General features: G+C 37.8%; 1 protein-coding gene across 1 annotated transcript; it reads right to left on the bottom strand.

The window, feature by feature from the left end:
* Nucleotides 1–15,897: 15,897 nt before the first annotated feature.
* Nucleotides 15,898–17,065, bottom strand: LOC306670362 (vomeronasal type-1 receptor 90-like). The gene has a single exon (XM_079155063.1). The coding sequence runs from the start codon at nt 17,010–17,012 to the stop codon at nt 16,221–16,223; it is 792 nt and encodes a 263-aa protein (XP_079011189.1). The 5' UTR covers nt 17,013–17,065; the 3' UTR covers nt 15,898–16,220.
* Between the last annotated feature and the right edge of the window lie 5,424 nt (nt 17,066–22,489).

The raw sequence follows: 22,489 nt of genomic DNA, 5'->3' as shown, positions 1-22,489 counted from the left end.
CATTTGAATAAAGTTTTGATGTGATGCTAAAGTGTGATCTCCCTGTCTTCAGTGCCCTCCTTCTGTGTACTTATTTGTAGATAGGACACACTAACCTTGTACCCAAATCTCTCAGCTCCCATATTTCCTTTACCCACTGCAATTTTCTGCCAATGGGAATTAACACTCCTTATTGTGCAGGGGGTGGCAGACACAGTATATATATGGTTACTTGTATGCACTGTGTTCATAATTATGGTCCAGTGTCTTCTTTGAACTCACTTACAAAACATAAGTACTAAGATACATTGTGATAGCAACAGCAGAGTATTCAAGCAAGAACAGGACTACTTTGAGCAGGGTTCCTGACTGTATAGGAGAAACATCATGGTGCTAGTCCTCCTCTGCCCACCTATTACCACCATCTCATTCTCCTCCTTCTTCTCTTCCTCCATTTTCTCTCTCCCACTCCTGTAACCTCTCTCACCCCATTGCCTCTCTGTCCATCTTCCTTCCTTCCCTTTCTTCCATCCTTGGCAGTAAACACTAAATAGGATATTTATACTGTTAAATATATATGAAGAAAAACTGAAAACATTTCCCCTAAAAACTGGAACAAGACAGGGATGTCCTCTTTGACCACTTCTATTCAACATCATCTTTGAAACCCTACCCAGAACTATCAGACACATAAAACAAATTAAAGAAAGGTGAATAGGAAAAGAACTCAGACTATCACTATTTGCTGATGACATGATTCTATATTTAGAAGATCCAAAATATTCCACCAGAAAACTTCTAGAACTAAATAATTCAAGAAGTTTCAGGATATAAAGTCAGTACCCATAAATCAAATACATTTCTATACATAAGGAAAAATCCAATGCAAGAGAAATAAGAAAAAACACCCCATTCCCCATAGCCTCAACAATAATAAAATATTGAGTAACCAATCTAACTAAAGAGGTGAAAGATCTCTAGAATAAAAAACTACAGAACACTAAAGAAAGAAATTAAAGAGGTCCTTAGAAGGTGGAAAAATCTCCCATGGTCTTGGAGAGGCAGAATTAATATTGACAAAATAGCCATACTACTAGAAGTGTTACAGAAATATAATGCAATTCCTATTAAAATCAATATGACATTCTTGATAGTAACAGAGAAAGAAATCATGAAATTTATTTGGAAAACTAAGGGACCCAGAACAGCCAAAGCAATCTTTAGCAAGAAGAGTGAAGTAGGAAGCATCACAATACCAGACGTTAAACTATATTACAGAGCAATAGTAACAGAAATGGTATGGTTTTTGTACCAAAATGGACATGTAGAACTAGGGTACAAAGTAGAAGACACAGAGACAAACCCACATAAGTACAGTTATCTCATACTAAACAAAGGTGCCAAAAGTATACAATGGAGAAATGATAGCCTGTTTAACAAATGGTGCTGGGAAAACTGGAAATCCATATTTAACAATGTGAAATCAACCCTGTCTCTCTCACCCTGCACAAAAATCAATTCAAGGTGGATTAATGACTTAGGCACAAAAGCAGAGACCCTCCACCTAATAGAAGAAAAAATAACCCAACTCTTCATCCTGTGTGCTTAGGACATGACTTCATTAACAAGACTCCTAAAGCACAAGCAGTAAAATTAAGAATCAATGAGTGGAATGGAGTCACACTGAAAAGGTTCTTCTCAGCAAAGGAAATAATCAATAATTTGAAGAGAGAGATCCTACAGAATGGGAAAAAAATCTTTACCACATGCACCTCAGATAAGCCCCAAATCTCTAAGATATGTAAAGAACACAGAAAACAACAACAACAACAACAACAAAAAAAACCTAATCAACAAATGGGCTAAGGAACTTGACACTTCATTGAAGAAATACAATCGATCAACAAACATGAAAAAGTGTTCATCTTTTGCACTTAGAGAAATGTAACTCAAAACTGCCTTACCATTTTATCTCACTGTAATCAGAATTGCAATTATAAAAAAATACAAGCAATAATCAGTGTTGGCAAGGATGTCGGAAAAAAGGCACACTCATACACTGTTGGTGGGACTGCAGATTAGTGAAGACAATATGAAGATTCCTCAGAAAACTTGGAATGGAGTCACCATTTGACCCAGATATCCCACTCCTTTATTTATACCCAAAGGATTTAAAATCAGCTTACTACAGTGACTCAGTCACATCAATGTTTATAGCAGCTCAATTCACAATAGTGAAAAAATGGAACCAACCTAGATGCCCTTCAACAGATGAATGAATAAACAAAAAGTGGTACATATACACAATAGAATATTACTCAGCCTTAACGAAGAATGAAATTAGGGCATCTGCAGGTAAATGGATGGAACTAGAAAGTATCATGCTATGTGAAATAAGTCAATCCCAAAAAACCAAAGGCTGAATGTTTTCTCTGATAAGTGGATGTTGATACATAGTGAGGGATAGGCAGGGTAGAATGAAGGAATTTTGGATTGTACTGAGGGTAATGAGGGGAGGGGAGGGTAGGTGGAAATGGGAAGGATGTTAGATTGAGACTGACATTATGAACCTATATACATGAATGGAAATATTTATTTAAGAAAATATTTGTAACTGTCAAAAAAAGTTAAACAGATGTCAAGCATTTCTCAATATGAAAAAAATTGAAAAATAAGAAACAGACCTTAAATAGTATAGTATTGTAAACTAAGCACAAAATTATTCTGAAAATACCTAGAAGTTATATATCTTATGTAATAGAAAATTTATATCCATCAAAGAATAGCACCCCACTTCCCCCTAACCCCAACCAACATGCTACCCTTTGTTTCCAGGAATTTATACACACAAACACATGCGTGCGCATGCGCACACACACACACACACACACACACACACACACACACACACATATGTTTTTTTTTTTTTTTTTGTACTGGGAATTGAAGCTGGGGATATTTAACCACTCAGCCACATCTCCAGTCCTTTTCTGTATATTAAGAAGAGATACAGGGTCTCACTGAGTTGCTTAGGGCCTTGCTTAATTGTTGAGGCTACCTTTGAACTCTTGTTCCTCCTGCTTCAGCCTCCTGAGGCACTGGGATATTTCCATGTTTGACTATTTTTAAAAAAATTCACATAAGTGGTATCAACCAGCAGTTGTCCTTCACATAGCGTAATTTCAGACTTATTAATGTTGCCACAATTGTCAGTATTTAGTTCTTTTTTAAAGACACACTCCTTTAGTTATCCATCTGTCATTGACATGAAGTGTTTCTGTACCTTGGCTCTTGTGCAGGATGCTGTAATGTGAGTGCAAGTGGTGACATCTCCTAGAGATCTTGATTTCAACGCATTTGGATCTACACTTAAAGGAAGGGTGGCTGTAGCATAGTCATTCTGTTTTTTATTTTTGAAGCAAATTCCATGCTGATTTCCATAATTGTGGTAGCATTTTCCATTTCCAAAAATAATATATAAGCACAACAGTTTGTCCATATCATCTGTAGCAGCACCTGTTTCCTTTTCTGTTGATAATGACAATTCTAACAGGTGTGTGGCAACAGATTGGTTTCTTTTTAGTATTTGACAAATTACAGCTGTATATATTCATGGAGAGGAGGTGTTTAATTTTCAAATACAATAAAATTATTGAATCAAATTTATGTGTTTATTCATTTCCATTTTGTTTTCTATTTCTTTGATGATTAGTTGACATAGAGCATCTTTTAATTCTCTGTGGGCCATTTGTATGTTTTTATTGGAGAAATGTCCATTTGAAATTTTGCTGCTTTTTTTAGTGTGCTTTTTGTACCAGGGTTTGAGCCCATGGCAAATTTACCACTAAGCCATGTCCCTAGTGCTTTTTATATTTTATTTTGAAGACAAGGTCTTACTGATTTCCACAGGGGACTCACTATGTTGTTGAGGCTGGTCTTAAACTTGTAATCCTCCTGTCTCAATCTCCTGACCAATGGGATTGTAGGCATGTCAACACCACCCAGATCCATTATTGGTTTTTAATAAGGTTATTTATTATAGAGTTCTAGGACTTAATTATGTATTTTGGACCTTATGCTCTTCTCAGATGATACACAAATAATCCCTCCCATTCCGGCAGTTGAATTTTTTCTCTCTTCATGCTTTATTTGGCTGTGCAGAAATGTTTGGTTTAATGAAATTTCACTTGTCTATTTATACTTCTTTCCCCATCCTTTTGTTGTTATTGCCAAGAAACAATTTCCTAAAGTAAGACTGTAAAGCTTTTCTTCTGCATTCTCTTTTTAAATTTTTTTGCAAGCTTATTCTTGTCTTCTTTTATTTTAGATTGAAACACAGTAACTTCACCTGCTTATGAGATACAGCATGATACTTTGATACATGTAACATTGTGTAGTGATCAAATCTGAGTGATCGTATTTGTACTCTTAGACTGATGGAGAGAGATTGGTAAATGGAGCCCCAGTATTTTCTTATAAGAATTTTAAAAATTCAAGTCTCACATTTGTATTTTTTGTTCCTTTTGAGTTGATGTTTCAGTAAGAGGTAAGATAAGGTTCTGATTTCTTTCTTCTCTACATAGATATCCAGTGTCCTCAGCACCATTTTTTAGAGATTATCCTTTCTTCATTGTGTATTATTGGCTCCCTTGTCAAAGATGAGCTGACAGCATATGCACGGGCTTATTCTGGTTCTATTTTCTGTGCATTGGTCTGTACATTGCTGAAATTTTACAAACACAGTATTTTATTTCCTATATCTCTGTAATATATTTTAAAATATGGGAGTATGATGCTTTCAGCTTTGCTGTCTTGTTTTCTTTGTCTTTTCAGGGTCCTTCTTAGCCCATTTGTGCTGCTATACCAGTACAACACAGATTAGGTAACACAAGAAGAATAGAAATTAGTTTTCATAGTGTTCCAGGTACTAGGATTTCCAAATCAAGGCACAGTCATTCAATTATCAAGAGTACAATTAACAATAAATTTTGGTAACAATGTGGGGGAAAAGGTTCACTCATGCACTGCTATTATGACTGGAATGTGGTGCAACCCCTCTGGAAAGCAGTACAGAGATTCCCCAGAAAAAAACTTGAATGGAACCACCATTTGACCCATTTGTCTCACTCCTTGGTATATATCTAAAAGTCTTAAAATCAGCACACTACAGTGACACAGCCACACCAATGTTCATAGCAGCTCTGCTTCCAATAGCTAAGATATGGAACCAACCTAGGTGACCTTCAACAGAAGAATGGATAAAGAAAATGTGGTACATATACACAATGGAATATTAATAAACTACAAAAAATAATAAGTTTATGACTTTTGCTTATAAATGAAAGAAAGTGGAGACTGCCATGCTACTGGAACTAAAACAATCCCCCCAAAATAAAGGCTGAAAGTTCTAAGATGTAGATGCTAACATAATATAAGGTGGGGAGGGAAGAACAGATTTCAGTGGATTAGGCAAAGGGAAATGAAGGGAAGGGAGGGGGATGTGAGTAGAAAAGACAGCAGAAAGAATCAGACATAGCGCTCCTATGGTCATATATGTATCAATGATCAGTAAAACTCCACATCATGTACAACCAGAAGAATGGGATCGTAATTGGAATAAGTTATTTTCTACTTATTCTCATCTCCTGATGGTGCATATTAATATATCAAAATATACTCTACTGTCAAATAAATAAATAAAATTAATGAAAAGATGCCACCATCTGGGGAGGGCTTTCTTGATGCAGCAAAGGACACACCCACTCAAGAGGAATGCATCTTCATCTTCTGCAACTTCTTCCTTCTTCCACTTTTCTTCCTAGTCCCTCAGCCTATTGAATAGTGCTTCCAATATTTCGGGTGTTTCCCCCTTCAGTCTGCTCTCTCACATGCCTATCATCTCTAGAAACACTCTCACAGTTGAACCCAAAATTATCCCAATCCTGGGCATTTCCTAGGCTTCTATAAATCAAACTGGCAATTCAAGAAGTTGTAAACATTTGCATGGAGGTTTTTCAGTGGACGTCAGCTTTCAAATCCAGTAGATAAACACATAGAATGTGTTTGCTAGAAATATGGTTAGACTGTATTTAGCTTTGTAAGAAGATGCCCAACTCCTTTAAAGTGGCTGTACAATTTTGTGATCCTGCTGGCAAAGAATGATAATTCCTGTTAAAACTCTTCCTGGTGATCCAAGATGGTGGACTAGAGGGTGACTGCATCTCCAGTCACTCCAGAAACCAGGATTCAAGAAGGGGAGGCATTGAGAGACTTGGACTAAAATAGAGCCACAGGGTGAGTCTCCCCCACCTGGTGAAGCACTGCCCGGGTGGCAGGCCCGGATTCGGGTGGCTTATTAGAGTAGGGCAGAGCAGCTAGAATCCTCCCCAGGCAGCCCTGTGCACTCCAGCAGTGGGATCCTCCCACAGGGCCAGATTCTCCAACATCTCAGAGCAGGCCGCCCAGTAAGAGCCTTTCTGCACAGAACCAAGCTTCAAGTCCCTGAACCAGGGTGGCGAGTTCCTGCCCGCAGGTTGCTTCAAGAACCAGGACAGTGCAGCCAGAGACTTCCCCAAGCAGCCCGTAGACCGGCCCCCTCTGGCGGGAAGTGCCTTTCCAGGCTAGCATCTTGGAGAAGACCCCCCAGTGAGAGCCTTTCCACACAGAGCCAGCTCCAAGTCCTGCAACCAGTAGTGGGCTAGGCACAGCTTTCCTTGGAAGCACTGCATTATCTAGTTACTCCAAGACTTCAGGCTACTGAAGGCAGGAAGGTGATACAGTGGAAATCTACAAGGACAATATAAGCCAATAGAAGAATTCTGCAATATCAAAAAGTCCCACTGACACCTGACCAATATGAGAAATCAAGGGAAGAAAATGTCCCAAACAAACCTAGATACTATATCAATAAAACCCAATGACAGCACAGCAGAAGAAATGTCAGAAAGGGAGTTCAGAATGTACACAATTAAAACAATCAGGGAAGCAAATGAGGAGATGAAAGAGCAAATGCAGGCACTGAAGGAGGAGATGAAAGAGCAAATGCAGGCATTAAATGATCGCACCAATCAACAGTTAAAGGAGCAAATACAGGAAGCAAGAGATCATTTTAATAAAGAGTTAGAGATATTGAAAAAAAAAAACAAACAGAAATCCTTGAAATGAAGGAAACAATAAACCAAGTTAAAAACTCCATAGAAAACATAACCTATAGGATAGAACACCTGTAAGACAGAACCTCAGATATTGAAGACAAAATATTTAATCTTGAAAACAAAGTTGACCAAACAGAAAAGATGGTAAGAAATCATGAACAGAATCTACAAGAATTATGGGATATCATGAAAAGGCCAAATTTGAGAATTATTGGGATTGAGGAAGGCTTAGAGAAACAAACCAAAGGAATGAACAATCTATTCAATAAAATAATATCAGAAAATTTCCAAAATCTGAAGAATGAAATGGAAAACCAAATACAAGAGGCTTATAGGACTCCAAATATACAAAATTACAACAGATCCACAACAAGGCACATTATTATGAAAATACCTAACGTACAAAATAAAGACAGAATTTTAAAGGCCGCGAGAGAAAAGAATCAAATTACATTCAGGGGGAAACCAATAAGAATATCAGCAGATATTTCAATCCAGACCCTAAAAGCTAGAAGGGCCTGGAACAACATTTACCAAGCCCTGAAGGAAAATGGATGCCAACCAAGAATCTTATACCCAGCAAAACTTACTTTCAGATTTGATGATGAAATAAGATCCTTCCATGATAAACAAAAGCTAAAGAAATTTACAAAAAGAAAGCCAGCATTGCAGAACATTCTCAGCAAAATATTCCATGAGGAAGAGATGAAAAACAATGATGCAAATCAGCAATGGGAGGAACTAGCCTAAAGGAATAGCGAAATAAATGGAAAACCAAATCATGTCAAAAAACAAAAATGAGTCAAATGACTGGGAATACAAATCATATCACAATAATAACCCTGAATGTTAATGGCCTGAACTCATCAATCAAAAGACATAGACTGGAAGAACGGATTAAAAAGAAAAATCCAACAATATGCTGCCTGCAAGAGACTCATCTCATAGAAAGAGATACCCATACACTAAAGGTGAAAGGATGGGAAAAAACATACCATGCACACAGACACAGCAAAAAAGCTGGAGTATCCATCCTTATTTCAGATAATGTGGACTTCAAGCCAAAACTAGTCAGAAGGGATAAAGAAGGACATTACATACTGCTTAAGGGAAGCATAAATCAGCAAGACATAACAATCATAAATATCTATGCCCCGAACATTGGCTCATCCATATACGTCAAACAAATCCTTCTCAATTCCAGAAATCAAATAGACCACAACACAATAATACTATGCTATTTTAACACACCTCTCTCACCGCTGGATAGATCGTCCAAACAAAAATTGAATAAGGAAACCATAGATCTCAATAACACAATCAAGAATTTAGAATATACCATCCAACAAAGAATGAATACACTTTCTTCTCAGCAGCACATGGATCTTTCTCTAAAACAGACCATGTTTTATGCCACAAAGCTACTGTTAGCAAATACAAGAATATAGAGGTACTACCTTGTACTCTATCAGATCATAATGGATTGAAATTAGAAATAAATGACAGAATAAAAAACAGAAACTTCTCCTATACCTGGAGATTAAATAATACACTATTATATGATGAATGGATAACAGAAGACATCAGGAGGGAAATAAAAAAATTTTTAGAAGTAAACGAGAACAAAGACACATCATATCAAAATCTCTGGGACACTATGAAAACAGTACTTAGAGGAAGATTTATTTCATGGGGTGCATTCAACTAAAGAAGTAGAAATCAACAAATAAACGACTTAACACTACAACTCAAAGCCCTAGAAAAAGAAGAGCAGACCAACACCAAAAGTAGTAGAAGACAGGAAATAGTTAAAATCAGAGCCAAAATCAACGAAATTGAAACAAAAGAAACAATTGGAAAAATTAACGAAATAAATAGTTGGTTCTTTGAAAAAATAAACAAAATTGATAAACCCTTAGCCACACGAACAAAGAGAAAGAGGGAGAAAACTCAGATTACTAAAATTCGGAATGACAAGGGACTATCACAACAGACACGAGTGAAATACAAAATATAAATAGAAGCTATTTTGAAAATCTATACTCCAACAAAACAGAAAACCTCGAAGACATCTGCAATCAAACACTATTTGTTATTCTTGGGTTTTGTGTAAATTCCTCTTATTTATGAATGGTGAGTTGGATCTTCCAGTACTTTTAACTTTATTTCCCCAGTGGCATAATCTGTTAAGCATCTTTTTATATGTTAACATGAGGTTTATAATGCTTCTTTGGTGAAGGTTCTTTTCATGTCCCCATCTTTCCCCTCCACTCTTGTCACTTTCTGCAAGACTGTGGCATAGTATCCTATCATTTTAACTAGTTGGACATGACCATGAATCTAGGCACTGCTATTGTGGATTTTGATTATTTTATCATTTAGTAGGTATATATGCTACAACCTATTTTATAACTTACCCCTAATTTTGGCTATTTCTTTTCTTTTTTTTTTTATAATGTACTTTTTTATTGTAAACAAATGGGATACATGTTGTTTCTCTTTTTGTACATGGCGTAAAGGCATACCATTTGTGTAATCATAAATTTACACAGGGTAATGGTGTTTGATTCATTCTGTTATTTTTTCTCTTCCCCCCACCCCTCCGACCCCTCTTTTCCCTCTATACAGTACTTCTTTCCTCCATACTTGCCCCCTTCCCTAACCCTAACTCTAACCCTAACACTAACCCTTCCCTCCCCCCATTATGTGTCATCATCCATTTATTAGCGATATCATTCGTTCCTTGACTTTTTGAGATTGGCTTATCTCACTTAACATGATATTCTCCAATTTCATCCATTTCACTGTAAATGCCATAATTTTATCATTCTTTATGGCTGAATAATATTCCATTGTATGCATATACCACAGTTTCTTTCTCCACTCATCAATTGACGGGCATCTAGGTTGGTTCCACAGTCTGGCTATTGTGAATTGAGCAGCTATGAACATTGATGTGGCTGTATCTCTGTAGTATGCTGATTTTAAGTCCTTTGGGTATAGGCCAAGGAGTGGGATAGCTGGGTCAAATGGAGGGTCCATTCCGAGTTTTCTAAGGAATCTTCACACTGCTTTCCAGAGTGGCTGCACTAATGTGCAGCCCCACCAGCAATGTATGAGTGTACCTTTCTCCCCACATCCTCGCCAACACCTGTTGTTGCTTGTATTCTTGATAAACGCCATTCTAATTGGAGTGAGATGGAATCTTAGGGTGGTTTTGATTTGCATTTCTCTTATTACTAGAGATGTTGAACATTTTTTCATATGTTTGTTGATTGCTTGTAGATCTTCTTCTGTGAAGTGTCTATTCATTTCCTTAGCCCATTTGTCGACTGAATTATTTGTATTCTTGGAGTAGAGTTTTTTGAGTTCTTTATAGATTCTGGAGATTAGTACTCTATCTGAAGTATGAGTGGCAAAGATATCCTCCCACTCTGCAGGCTCTTTCTTCGCATGTTAGTTTCCTTTGCTGAGAGAAAGCTTTTTAGTTTGAATCTATCCCAGTTATTGATTCTTGCTTTTATTTTTTGTGCTATGGGAGTCCTGTTAAGGAAGTCTGGTCCTAAGCTGACATGTTGGAGATCTGGACCTACTTTTTCTTCTATAAGATGCAGGGTCTCTGGTCTGATTCTTTAATCCATTTTGAGTTTAGTTTCGTGCATGGTGAGAGATATGGGTTTAGTTTCATTCTGTTGCATATGGATTTCCAATTCTCCCAGCACCATTTGTTGAAGAGGCTATCTTTTCTCCATTGCATATTTTTGGCACCTTTGTCTAGTATGAGAAAATTTTGTTTATTTGGGTTTGTGTCCGTGTCCTCTATTCTGTACCATTGATCTACCTTTCTATTTTGGTACCAATACCATGCCATTTTTATTACTATTGCTTTGTAGTACAGTTGAAGATCTGGTATTGCGATACCTTGTTCATTCCGAATTTTAGTGATTTGGGTTTTCTCTCGTCTTCTCTTTGTTAGTGTGGCTAAAGGTTTATCAATTTTGTTTATTTTTTTCAAAGAACCAACTATTTATTTTGTCAATTTTTTGTATTGTTTTTTTTGTTTCAATTTCATTGATTTCAGCTCTGAGTTTAAATATTTCCTGTCTTCTACTACTTTTGGTGCTGGCCTATTCTTTTTTCTAGGGCTTTGAGCTGTAGTGTTAGGTTGTTTATTTGTTGAGTTTTACTTCTTTTATTAAATGCGCTCCATGAAATAAATTTCCCTCTAAGTACTGCTTTCATAGTGTCCCAGAGATTTTGATATGAAGTTTCTTTGTTTTCACTTACCTCTAAGAATTTTTTAATTTCCTTCCTAATATCTTCTGTTATTCATTCACCATATAATAGCATATTGTTTAATCTCCAGATGTTGGGATAGTTTCTATGTTTTACTCTTTCATTTGTTTTCATTTATAGTTCTTGTAGATTCTGTTCATGATTTCTTACCATCTTCTCTGGTTGTTCAACTTTGTTTTCAAGGTTAAATATTTTGTCTTCAATGTCTGAGGTTCTGTCTTCCAGGTGTTTTGTCCTACTGGATATGCTTTCTATGGAGTTCTTAAATTTGATTATTGTTTCCTTCATTTCAAGGATTTCTGTTTGTTTTTTTTTCAATATCTCTAACTCTAACTCTTTATTGAAATGGTCTTTTTCTTCCTGTATTTGCTCTTTTAACTGTCGATCATTCAATGCCTGCATTTGCTCTTTCATCTCATCATTCAGTGCGTGCATTTGCTCTTTCATCTCATCGTTTGCTTCTCTGATCATTTTCATTATGTACATTCTGAATTCCTTTTCTGTCATTTCTTCTGCCATGCTGTCATTGGGTTTTATTGATGTAACATCTAGATTAGTTTGCAGCATTTTCTTTCCTTGTTTTCTCATATTGTTCAGGTATCAGTGGACCGCTGAGATATTGCAGATTTCCTCTATTGGCTTACAATGTCCTTGAAAATTTCTATATATATCCCCTCTTAGCCTTCAGTAGGCTGAAGTCTTGGAGGAAGTTGATAATGCGGTGCTTCCACAAGGAAGCTGCCTCTCTAGGAGTGGTGGTCTTCAGGTGGGGTATATTCCCTGGTAGTGGGCAGAGGTGCCTACACTTGTTGACCAATGGTCATCCAAATGGGAACTAGGCTGCTGGCTGAGGCAAGGCCTGTTTCGGCCTGTGTCTCTGGTTTTACTGTCCTTTTGGGGAAACCTCACCCGGCAGGGAAGATTCACCCGGTGGGGAGGTCTCGCTGTTCGGTTCCCCTCCTAGAGGTTCCCCTCAATTTACAGCTACCGCCTGGGCTGGGCTGCCTTCCTCTGCAAAGTTCCCAGGGGCCCGGCCCTACCTCCTGGGCCTGGGAGCCTCACCCTTCGCAGATGAATCTCCTTAGGCTGCCCGTCCTCAGAGAATCTGCCCACAGTCCTGAAACCTTCACTCCGCCCCTAAGAGTGTCTCAGTGCGGCTCTTCCACCAAAAAGCCTCCTAGATCCTGGGACCCTGCTCTGCACCTAATCACCTGGCTATGCGGTCCCTCCTCTGAGCAGACACCTGGGGCCCCTTACAATCGCTCTGAGTCCCAGAGACCTGCCGCACGCCTCTTCCTCCAGACAGCCGCCCAGTATTCTGGTGCAGTCACTAGGAGTCCAAGCAACTTACTGCGTGCCTCCTCCTCCCACCAACCACCTGTAGCCCTGGGCAATCACTCCGAGTCCAAGTGACCCACCCCATTCTTCCTCCTCCTCCAGTAACTCCCCAGGTGTTCAGGAGCAGTCACTCTGAGTGGCTCTGAATCCACATGACCCGCTGCACGCCTCCTCTGGGCAGCCGCCTGGAGCTCTGGTGCGGCCACTCAAGACCAAGTGACCCACCATGCTCCTCCTCCAGGCAGCCTCCTGTGTTCAGGAGCGGTCGCTTTAAGTCCAAACAACTCACCAATCGCCTTCTCCTCTGAGCAGCTGCCTGGAGCTCTAATGCAGTCACTGCGGGTCCAAACGACATGCTGCGCTCCTCCTCCTCCTCCTCCTACTCCTCAGGGCAGGCCCCGGTGTTCAGAAGCAGTCACTCTGAGTCCAAACAGCTCGCTGTGCTGCTCCTCCTTTGGCAACCGCCTGTAGCTCTGGTATAGTCACTCCGAATCCAAGCAGCCACGCTCCTCCTCCTCCTCCTCAGGGCAGGCCCCGGTGTTCTGAGTCCACACAGCTCTCCTCGCTGCTCCTCCCCTGGGCAGCCACCAGAGCCCCAGTGGTTGCTCCGAGTCCCAGCGCTGTGCTGAGCGGCCTCCTCTACAACGCTTCCAGTTGTCCGAGTTCACTGCTCCAGCGCGGGGAGGGGTGTCTCACCCGCAGCTCTACTTCACAAAGTTTCCTGCGTTCCGGGACTACCGCACCATCCGGGATGCCTCCCCAATGGGAGAGACTCACCCGGTTGCTTTGAGTTGGTCCCAAGTCTCTCAATATCTCCTCTTTTGAATCCTGAGTCCTGTGGGATGCCTGGTTCCATTCTTTGGCTATTTCTTTACATCATAATTTTGAAGACAAAATTGCCAGACAGGAGCAGTGATACTGTAAGTCAGTAGAAGATATATGATATTGTAATATTTCCCACAGTTCATCTGCTGAAATATTTGGTGACATATAATGCTGTCCTCTAATTCAAGTACGCATCTTTATTTTTTCCTTTTTCTAATTCAAAATATACTACAAATATGTACTTTCCACAGCATGAACTATCAAGGACAGCAATTTTCCATGTATTCCTGCATAATTTGAATTTGACATTGTGAACTCATGTAAAACACTTTCCCAGAAAATGAAGACTCTTGCTACCTAAGGATACATACCCTTTTGTACATGTTGCTTAACTGAATCCATAACAAGAATTCTTCTTCCTTTTCAGATACTTTGCAAGATGGCCCACACCTATAATCCCAGGGACTTAGAAGAATGATCCAGGATAATCACAAGTTCAAGGTCAGGCTTGGAAAACTAAGCCAAGCAAATTATCAATAACCTGTCTCAAAATAAAAAGGGCTGGAGACATGTCTCAGTAGTTAATCAATGCTGGGTTCAATCCCTGATCCCAAACAATGACAACAAAATGATTTGGACCCAATTTACTAAAATCCAATGAAATATTTAGAAAATTATATTTTGGCATTTTGAGAATCATGCCATCAAATTGCTTTTATTTTTGAGAATCTTTTCTTATCTGTTCATGAAAACACTGGAAACTATTTTTAAAGATATCTTTATACATGTACATTTTTATGGGGTACCTTATGGTAATTCAGTACATGTGTATAAGTTGTAGTAATCAGATCATAGTAATAAGCATTTCCATCTCTTCAACTATTAATTATTTTTATGTGTTGGGAATTAAATTTTGAAATATAGATTGTTTTAACCAATAGTTACCCTACTGTGCCAAAGAAGTACCAGAAGGGATTCCCTGACTCTGCTCCTGGTGTCCCTCACTGATCTCTTTCCATCTGTCCTCTCCCTGTTCTTCCCATTCTCTGATGACCACTATTCCTTTCTCTTCTACTACATTTATTCATTGCTTTTCACAAATAAGCAAGAACATGTGATGTTTTTCCTTCTGTATCTGGTGTATTACATGTGAAATAATGAAGGTTATTGGACACTTTTCATTATGGTCAGATGAACATAACAGAAAATTCACAACTTTCATGCTTTATAATAGTGCAGGTTAGAGGCAGCCAGCATATCCACACTATTGTGAAAATAATTACCATCCATCTCCAGCACTTTTTCTTCTTCTCAAACTATCCCTGTGTATGTATCAAATAGAAATTCCTCACTGACTCCCTCCCTCAGCCCCTGGTAAATGCCATTCTACTTTTCTGTCTATAAAAGTTTCTACTCATATTTCTACCTTCTACATTAAACTATTATAGCATTGGTTCTTCGTTTAAACACTATTTTTAGCTGTAGATGGACACAATATCTTTAATTGATTAATTTTAATGTGGTAATGAGGTTACAACACAGTCTCTCACACATGCCAGGCAAGTACTCTACTACTGAACTATAATTTCAGCCCCAGCATTTGTTCTTTTGTGACTGACAATTCACTTTCAATAATGTCATCAAAGTTCAAAAATTACTTGCTGAAGAATTTGTTTCTCTGTTCCACACTGAATAATATTCCATGGTATGACCAGGCTATGTTTTATTTGTATCTTCAGATGCTTTTGGACATTGAGTTGTTTCCACATTGGGCTATCATGAATAATGCTACTAGGAGCACTGGTGTGTGTGTGTGTGTGTGTGTGTGACAACTTGAGTTCCTATGTTGAATTCTTTTAAACAGATCAATCAAAGGACAATTGTGGTGGTGAATACCTGTAACCCCAGTGGCTGGGCTGACTGAGACAGGAGGATCTTGAATTGAAAGCCAACCTCAGCAAAAGTGAGGCACTACGTAACTCAGTGAGACCCTGTCTCTAAATAAAATACAAAATAAGAGTTGGGAATGTGGCTCAGTGGCTGAGTCCCCAGAGTTCAGTCCCTGGTGCCCCCCAAAATGAATACATAAAAATAAAAGATAATTGATGGATCAGGTGGTAATTCAGGGAAATAAATATTGATATATTTGGTTGGACAAAATACAACTCACTGAAGCACTTTATAAAAAGTACTGTACACTCTTAATGTCTTATAAATGGCTAACCAAGCCCACAAACATGAGACATACCACATAAAAATCACTTGCTGACCCCAAGTAAACAGGTTGGGCCCTTATGTGATTTCAAAAAAGTAAATGATTGCTGTTTCTATTACATATTTTTATTCAATTGTCTCAAAGTAAACAGATTTAGCAAAACATGCACATATCCATATTCACTTAACCCAGGGATCATATAGTCTGTGCTGTGATTTACTATTCAGAAGCCAGTGTTTTGGTACATTCAGAAAAATTACCTATCACTCTAGTGAAACATGTTTTGTCTTTCCCAAAAAGGATTTGAAGAAGTTAATAATTTGTTTTTCAGTATGGATTAGCAACAAATGACTGGTTGTGGCATAGCCATTAGCCACCATCATCTGGATAAATTGACAAACATGGTCATTGTTCTACATTGGTCTTAAGGAAGAAAAGATGCAGTCCAAACAGTACATGAGCATGAAGAAACTTATGAGCAGCAGGATGGTCCTGGTGGCCCTCTGTACAGGAGATTCTCTGGGAGAAAGACTGGTGATTTGAAGTTGCTGGAAGTGCTTCTTATGCCTGCACAAGAGGGTCACCATGTACCCACTTGAGAGAGCCATGGGCCCTATAAGGAAGCCATCCCAGAATACACCTAATACAGAAAATAAATGCCAGAGGAAGTAACTCACAGGTAAAATTGTGCAGGATTCAGTAATAATTACAAGACCATGTGAGATCACATTGGGGATCACAGTAGGAGAGATTAAGAAGTGAGCACTCAGGGACATGTAGAACACCCACAGGAACACAAGGGAACACAGGCTCTGATGTGGGGACTTATGTTTGAACTTTGCCAAGCAGGAGCTCCTGGGACTGAGGGTGATGGCCTGGAGGACACTCAGCAGGCAGGTGGCACAAATGGAGAAGCCTCTTAAACACCTGTACAAGTAGATCAATGATTTACATTTGTTGTCATCCCAAAAGACCTGAGGCACAAAAATATTTGTAGGAGTGTACCCAATAATTATCAGCAACCCTATGTGGGTTAGGGCCAAGAGTCCAATGATCAAGTCAGTGGGCTTGAGCTTGTGCTGGAGAAAGAACCTGAAGATGTGGAAGAGAAGAAGGATGGTATTGGCTGAGATCCCAATGACAACTTCAGAGAAAAGTGCATTTCTCATACTAATAAGATCATATAGTTTGTTGGTCTTTTTCATCTTTTGGGCAAAGAGTCACATTATATCTTAGGAGAAAAGAAAGAGAAATTCTTTATTTCAAATAGTAACATCATCATCAATCTCAGCCTCCACTCATATCATCAGGAAATATATTCAATCACCCCAACACACACTTTTCCCCCTTCAGTACTCAAGTCTTTCTGACACCCTCCAGGTGCTATTCTGTTATTTCAAAATTAGGTCTGGATCATATAACAGTTGTTGGTTTTCCACTGTACATCACCTTTTGTATCCATTCACAATTACCATATGCTATTGAAAATAGTTCTAGGTAATAATTTCATCTTTGTTTTCTCTGGGGGATTACTTGGTTTTCATATTTTTTTGAGGTGCTGGGGATTGAACCCAGGGTTTTGTGCTTTCAAGGCAAGCACTCTACCAACTGAGCTACATTCTCATCCCATTTTTATCTTTCTCATCTTGATAAAGCCCAGGTACATATGAGCAGCTCTACAATATGTGTTGAATTCAATTGGGAGGAATGCATAATGATAGAGAATTCCAACTTTGTAAAGAACTAAATGTCAATGGAGTAGATTTACAGTTAAATATATCATTTCAGTGTTGTCTTTATTCTGGTTTAGTACCAGACCTATATCTTTAAAATATGAACTGAGACAACATTGAGGAAATTACACTGTAATATACATTGAATTTGCATCTGATCTTCCATCAAGTTCAAGAATGACCTTGAGCAGTCTATGATGGTAAACACTGATCATCTCATGTATGAAATATAGACAGTCAGGTGAAATATATTCTACAAGTATGTGTTAAAGAAGATGAAGTACAATCTGTGGAAATGTTTCAGAAATATAATGACCTCAAGAAATATTGGTCATTATGATTTAATTATGCCATTCCTCATGCATGTGTCATGGGAGGTTTAATTAATTTCTTTTTATAATGACTACTTCTGTTGTTTTCTCAAAATTTCCATGATGTTAGAACATTTTAGGAGTATGTATAGAAATATTTTTGGTGGTACTTTAGTACTGTCTTCAAATCCTAGAGTAACTACCTGTCTTAAATTCTGTTATTATTATCACCAGAATAACTATCCTAAGTGAGTCAAGTCCAGTTATCAAATATTAGTAGGAATATATTCTAATATTTCCTATTCAGTCATCTGTACTTAGGGTGGTAATTAAAGTCACAGTTAAAGTAGATTCAGGGTCATTCCATTGTAAGGTTTTCATTAAAGAAAGAACATGTCACCCAAGCCCGAATGGACCTCCTAAAGAGTTCCAATTTTCTTCTCCACAAAGAAAGCAATTTTTTAGTTCGGAAACAGAAGCACAAAAGTGGTACTTAAAATTTTATATAGAACTACTGATGGAATATTTTCTATAGAAGGCATATTTGTGCTGTAAGTCAAGTGTCTTAAAATACATATGTATTTTAAATCATTTACAGCCACATATTGAAAAATAACAGTCATAAGAAAATATTTGTGTGAGGCTAAATCATTTCATGATGCTGTAGAGACATAGATCTAAAAGGCAAGATACTAAGAAAAAACAGAAAATTTAAATAGTGATGAGCATGGAATACTATTTAAAATCCAAGGTAATGTAGATAGTTTGTTAAAGCATTGAAGAGTTGATTTTTGTTTATTTCAATTTTTAATTGAAGTCTACTATTTATATTTGGATATGGAACCCAGCATTATAATTCAGTATGTGTATACAGTGTGTAGTGATCTAATCTGTGTACTTCTCATCTTCTCAAATATTGTCATTTTTATGTTTCAAACCTCCCAATACTTCTCTGGTTATTTTGAATTTTATAAGTAATTATTATGTACTGTCATCAAGAGTTACTTTCCTCTCTTAACTGTTTTTGGCACTCCTCATCCATCATCTATCTCATTCTTTTTCTTATAATAGGTCTAGGAAGTTTTCTGATTTTGGTCTATTTGTGATCAGCTGTTTCAGTTTTAATGCATGAGAGCCAACATGCAGTATTAGTGGAAAATAAAAACTCTCTACCATCACTAGGAAAAGATGATCTTTTCCCCAAGTAATGATCAGGTAAAGTGACACAATTTTCTCCATTCACTCATTAAATATTTTGGGGTTGTCTCCCATGATGTCTAGAAAGAAGAAACAAAGATATAAATCGAATGTCCATATGTGTCCAAGCTTTTGTGGGTCACATTTGATCACTAGGATTTAATTCTTTTTTTGTGGTATCTATGTACATATAAATGACATGTGCCAATTCTAATAAATTTATTTCACAAATTGAAATATTATGTAGTTATTTCTTTGGTATAAGTTGAAATAATCCATATTTGCATGTAATAACTGACTTCAAAAATTGTTTTAGGCTAGGTGCAATGTCATAATCCTGTAATACCAGTGGCTTATGATTCTGAGACAGGAGGACTGCTAATTCAAAACCAGCCTCAGTAACATAGCAAGACCCAAAGAAACTTAGCCAGGCTTTACCTCAATATAAAAAATAAAAAAGCCTGGGGTTATGGCTCAGTGGTTAAGTGTCAAAAAAATGATTTAATATTACCTTTTCTCAACAACAAAATGTGTATTATGAAACAAAACAAATTATATTATTTCACATCATTGCTGTGACATACAGGATCTTATTTAATTCACTTAAACCTTTGAGCCTTACAAAACAAAGTTTTCTAGTACTCCTTGAATAACATGCTTTAATTTCCTGTGTTCTAAGGCTCCGGGATGTCATTAACTTCATTTTCATTGAGTCTGCAGTCCTACAACCTAGAGTAATGAAAAGCAGGAGTGTATGGGTGCTATGAATTTGCAATAATAGTCAGAAATTCATTGATTTTTTTTTTGTTGTTCATTGCCTTAAAACCATTGTAAAAATTGTTTCTGAGTGCAAATTTTTAAATCATTAGCAGGAAAATCTTAGATTCTTTCCTGACAGTATGCTTCAAAGGAAGGGACACAATTTGATGTAATTCTGAGCACAACTAATATTTCTCCACATAGTGCCAGGAGAAAGGCCAGAGAAATCCTCTAGTCATTGTGCTATCTCCAATTTTGAACCACAACCAATCATACCACTAAATGATGCACATCAAGTATATATGATTGGGGTTGGTGATATAGCTCAGTTAATAGAGTGCTTGCCATGCATGCACAAAGCCCTGGGTTAAATCCCCAGCACCAAAAAAAAAAGTATAAAGTATATATGATTAAAATTATGTAAATATATCATGGCAGTATTGTAAAGAAAGGTCTGTTTTAATGTCCATGCTGAGGTAACATTGTTGTTATAAAGCATCCTGGGTAATGGGAATAATTCATATAAAGATAAACTCAGAGAAATCATGAGACATGTCCCTTCCCAGCTGTTTTCCATCGTGATCATGACTGGCATGGTACAGTCTAGGAAATCAGGGGACAGAATGCAAGCTCTCTGCCATCAGTGGGGTGATCTGAAAGACACTCCTCAAGTTAGAGTCTTAAGAGTGTTGCCACCAGTGTAGTACCTGGATGTCCTTTTGTACCAGGTGCAAATTTTGTACCTTACACACTGGAAATTGGAAGCTGCCCCCAGACAGGATATTCTGTGTGTAAGGATGTGTAAATCACAAGGAGTTTAATATAAATTTCTAAAATAGTTCTCATTTGAAGAATTCACATCTGATAACAAGAAGGAAAAACTAAGTCAGCTGATGAGTAAAATAGATCACATATAAAAAATAAGAAATGTCCAAAAACATTCAGAACTTTTTTTTTGTTAGAGCCAATAGTGAAGATTGGGGTGTCCTCATGGTTAAGGCTCCCTTTATATCTACATGAAGGAAATATTTATGTTAGGCATTGTGCCATCCTGCTGTCACCAGCATCATGGGAAGCCATCTGATATGTGCATCATCATACCTGTTCCCCCAAACCAGTGAGAATGTCTCAGGCAGTGGACATGTGCTGGAGGCCAGGACAGAAGCAGAGAGAATTACAGGAAGAAGACACCCCTCTGTAGTCCCCACTGTTAGTCTGAGTTCTTAGGACATTTGGGGTGGGCAGATTCCAGGGTGAAGGAGTGAAGGGAGCACACATCTGTTCTATCATCTCTAGTGTGAGTATCATCCTGCCTCTATCTCAGGGATGAGATGACAGATAAATCCTATTATTTATTCACCACCTAGCATGTGCAGGCTCACGTGCTTTGGACTGTCATTATCACAAAGCTCAGCTTTGCCACTGTTGCCACTCTTGCCATTCCCCCCTTCTATTCACTAAGGAAAAAGTGGACAAAAGGGATTTGGGTGGTGAGAGTGGTCCTGCGTAAGCAAGTGGGTTTGTTACTGAGATCGATGTTGGCAGCACCCTCTGCCTTTTGGTGAAAATCTATGAGCACTAGAGAGAAATGGCTGGCACCTCAGGGAAGGCAAAACCATCACAAAGCAGGTGTGAGTCATGCAGGCATATCTGCTGGGAAATACACAAATTCCAGCAATGTAAGAAGTAAAACATGGATAAATATTTGGACAAATGAATGATAGTTAGTGACTACTCGAAGTGAGAATTATTGGTTGCTTTTTAAATTGCCAGGGTTCACACTTACAGCTATAATATTTATATTATCACTATTTTAAATTCTATCTGAGAAAAGCCACTAGAAAAAAAAGTGTTCTTTTAAAGTAAGAAGACAGGAAGCCCCCAAGATGCTTCTTTGCTGATCCCAAGTTGTCATTACTGGAAAACCCAAGCAGTCCTGCAGGAAAGTCAGTCTATCTGATTGATGTGATGATGTAAGATTTGAGTCCTTCTCTTCTGATCCACAGCTTTCCCTTTCCTGTCTCATCTTGTACTTTGTGTCTTAGTGAAAACAAAAGAAGTTATGTTCACATTTATCTGCTCATGCTAATGACATAAAAAATCAAGTTTTGTAAAAAAAAAAAAAAAAAAAAAAGAAAGCTAAGTACAGTGACCAGTGGGCAGGCTGGGATTTGAGTGACCTAAATATTCCTCTAAGCAAAGTCAAATCCAGGCATTTCCATTGTGACAGAAATTGCAAAGGGCAATTTTTTTTTTTATAAGTGACTAAATCTTTTTTTTTTTTTTTTTGTGGTGCTGGGGATCAAATCCAAGACCTTGTGCTTGCAAGGCAAGCACTCTACCAACTGAACTATCTCCCCAGTCCCTAAATCTTAAAGAACTAATGAACACAAATACTTTTTCTCAAAGTTGTGAATTATATTCTTCAGTGGTTTGGCCCATGAATGGAAAATTGCCAGCATATTCATTTGATTTTTAAAAAATGTTTAATGTATAACCAAATCTTGTCATTATGATTCTCTTATGTAACATTTCCTAGCTGATAGAGTACAGGATAAGGGAATATTTAATTTGTAAAATTAATTTGAATGCAGACTTCACCACAAGATTTAAGTATATGTTTTATATCAGTGTGAGTTTCCACTCTATGAAATGAGGTTTTGATCATAGAACCTCATTTCC

This window comes from Sciurus vulgaris, assembly GCF_902686455.1.
Source record: "Sciurus vulgaris genome assembly, chromosome: 10".
Classification (NCBI taxonomy): Eukaryota; Metazoa; Chordata; class Mammalia; order Rodentia; family Sciuridae; genus Sciurus; species Sciurus vulgaris.
Note: the sequence above shows the minus strand (reverse complement) of the source record. Positions and strands in the feature narration are given on the sequence as shown.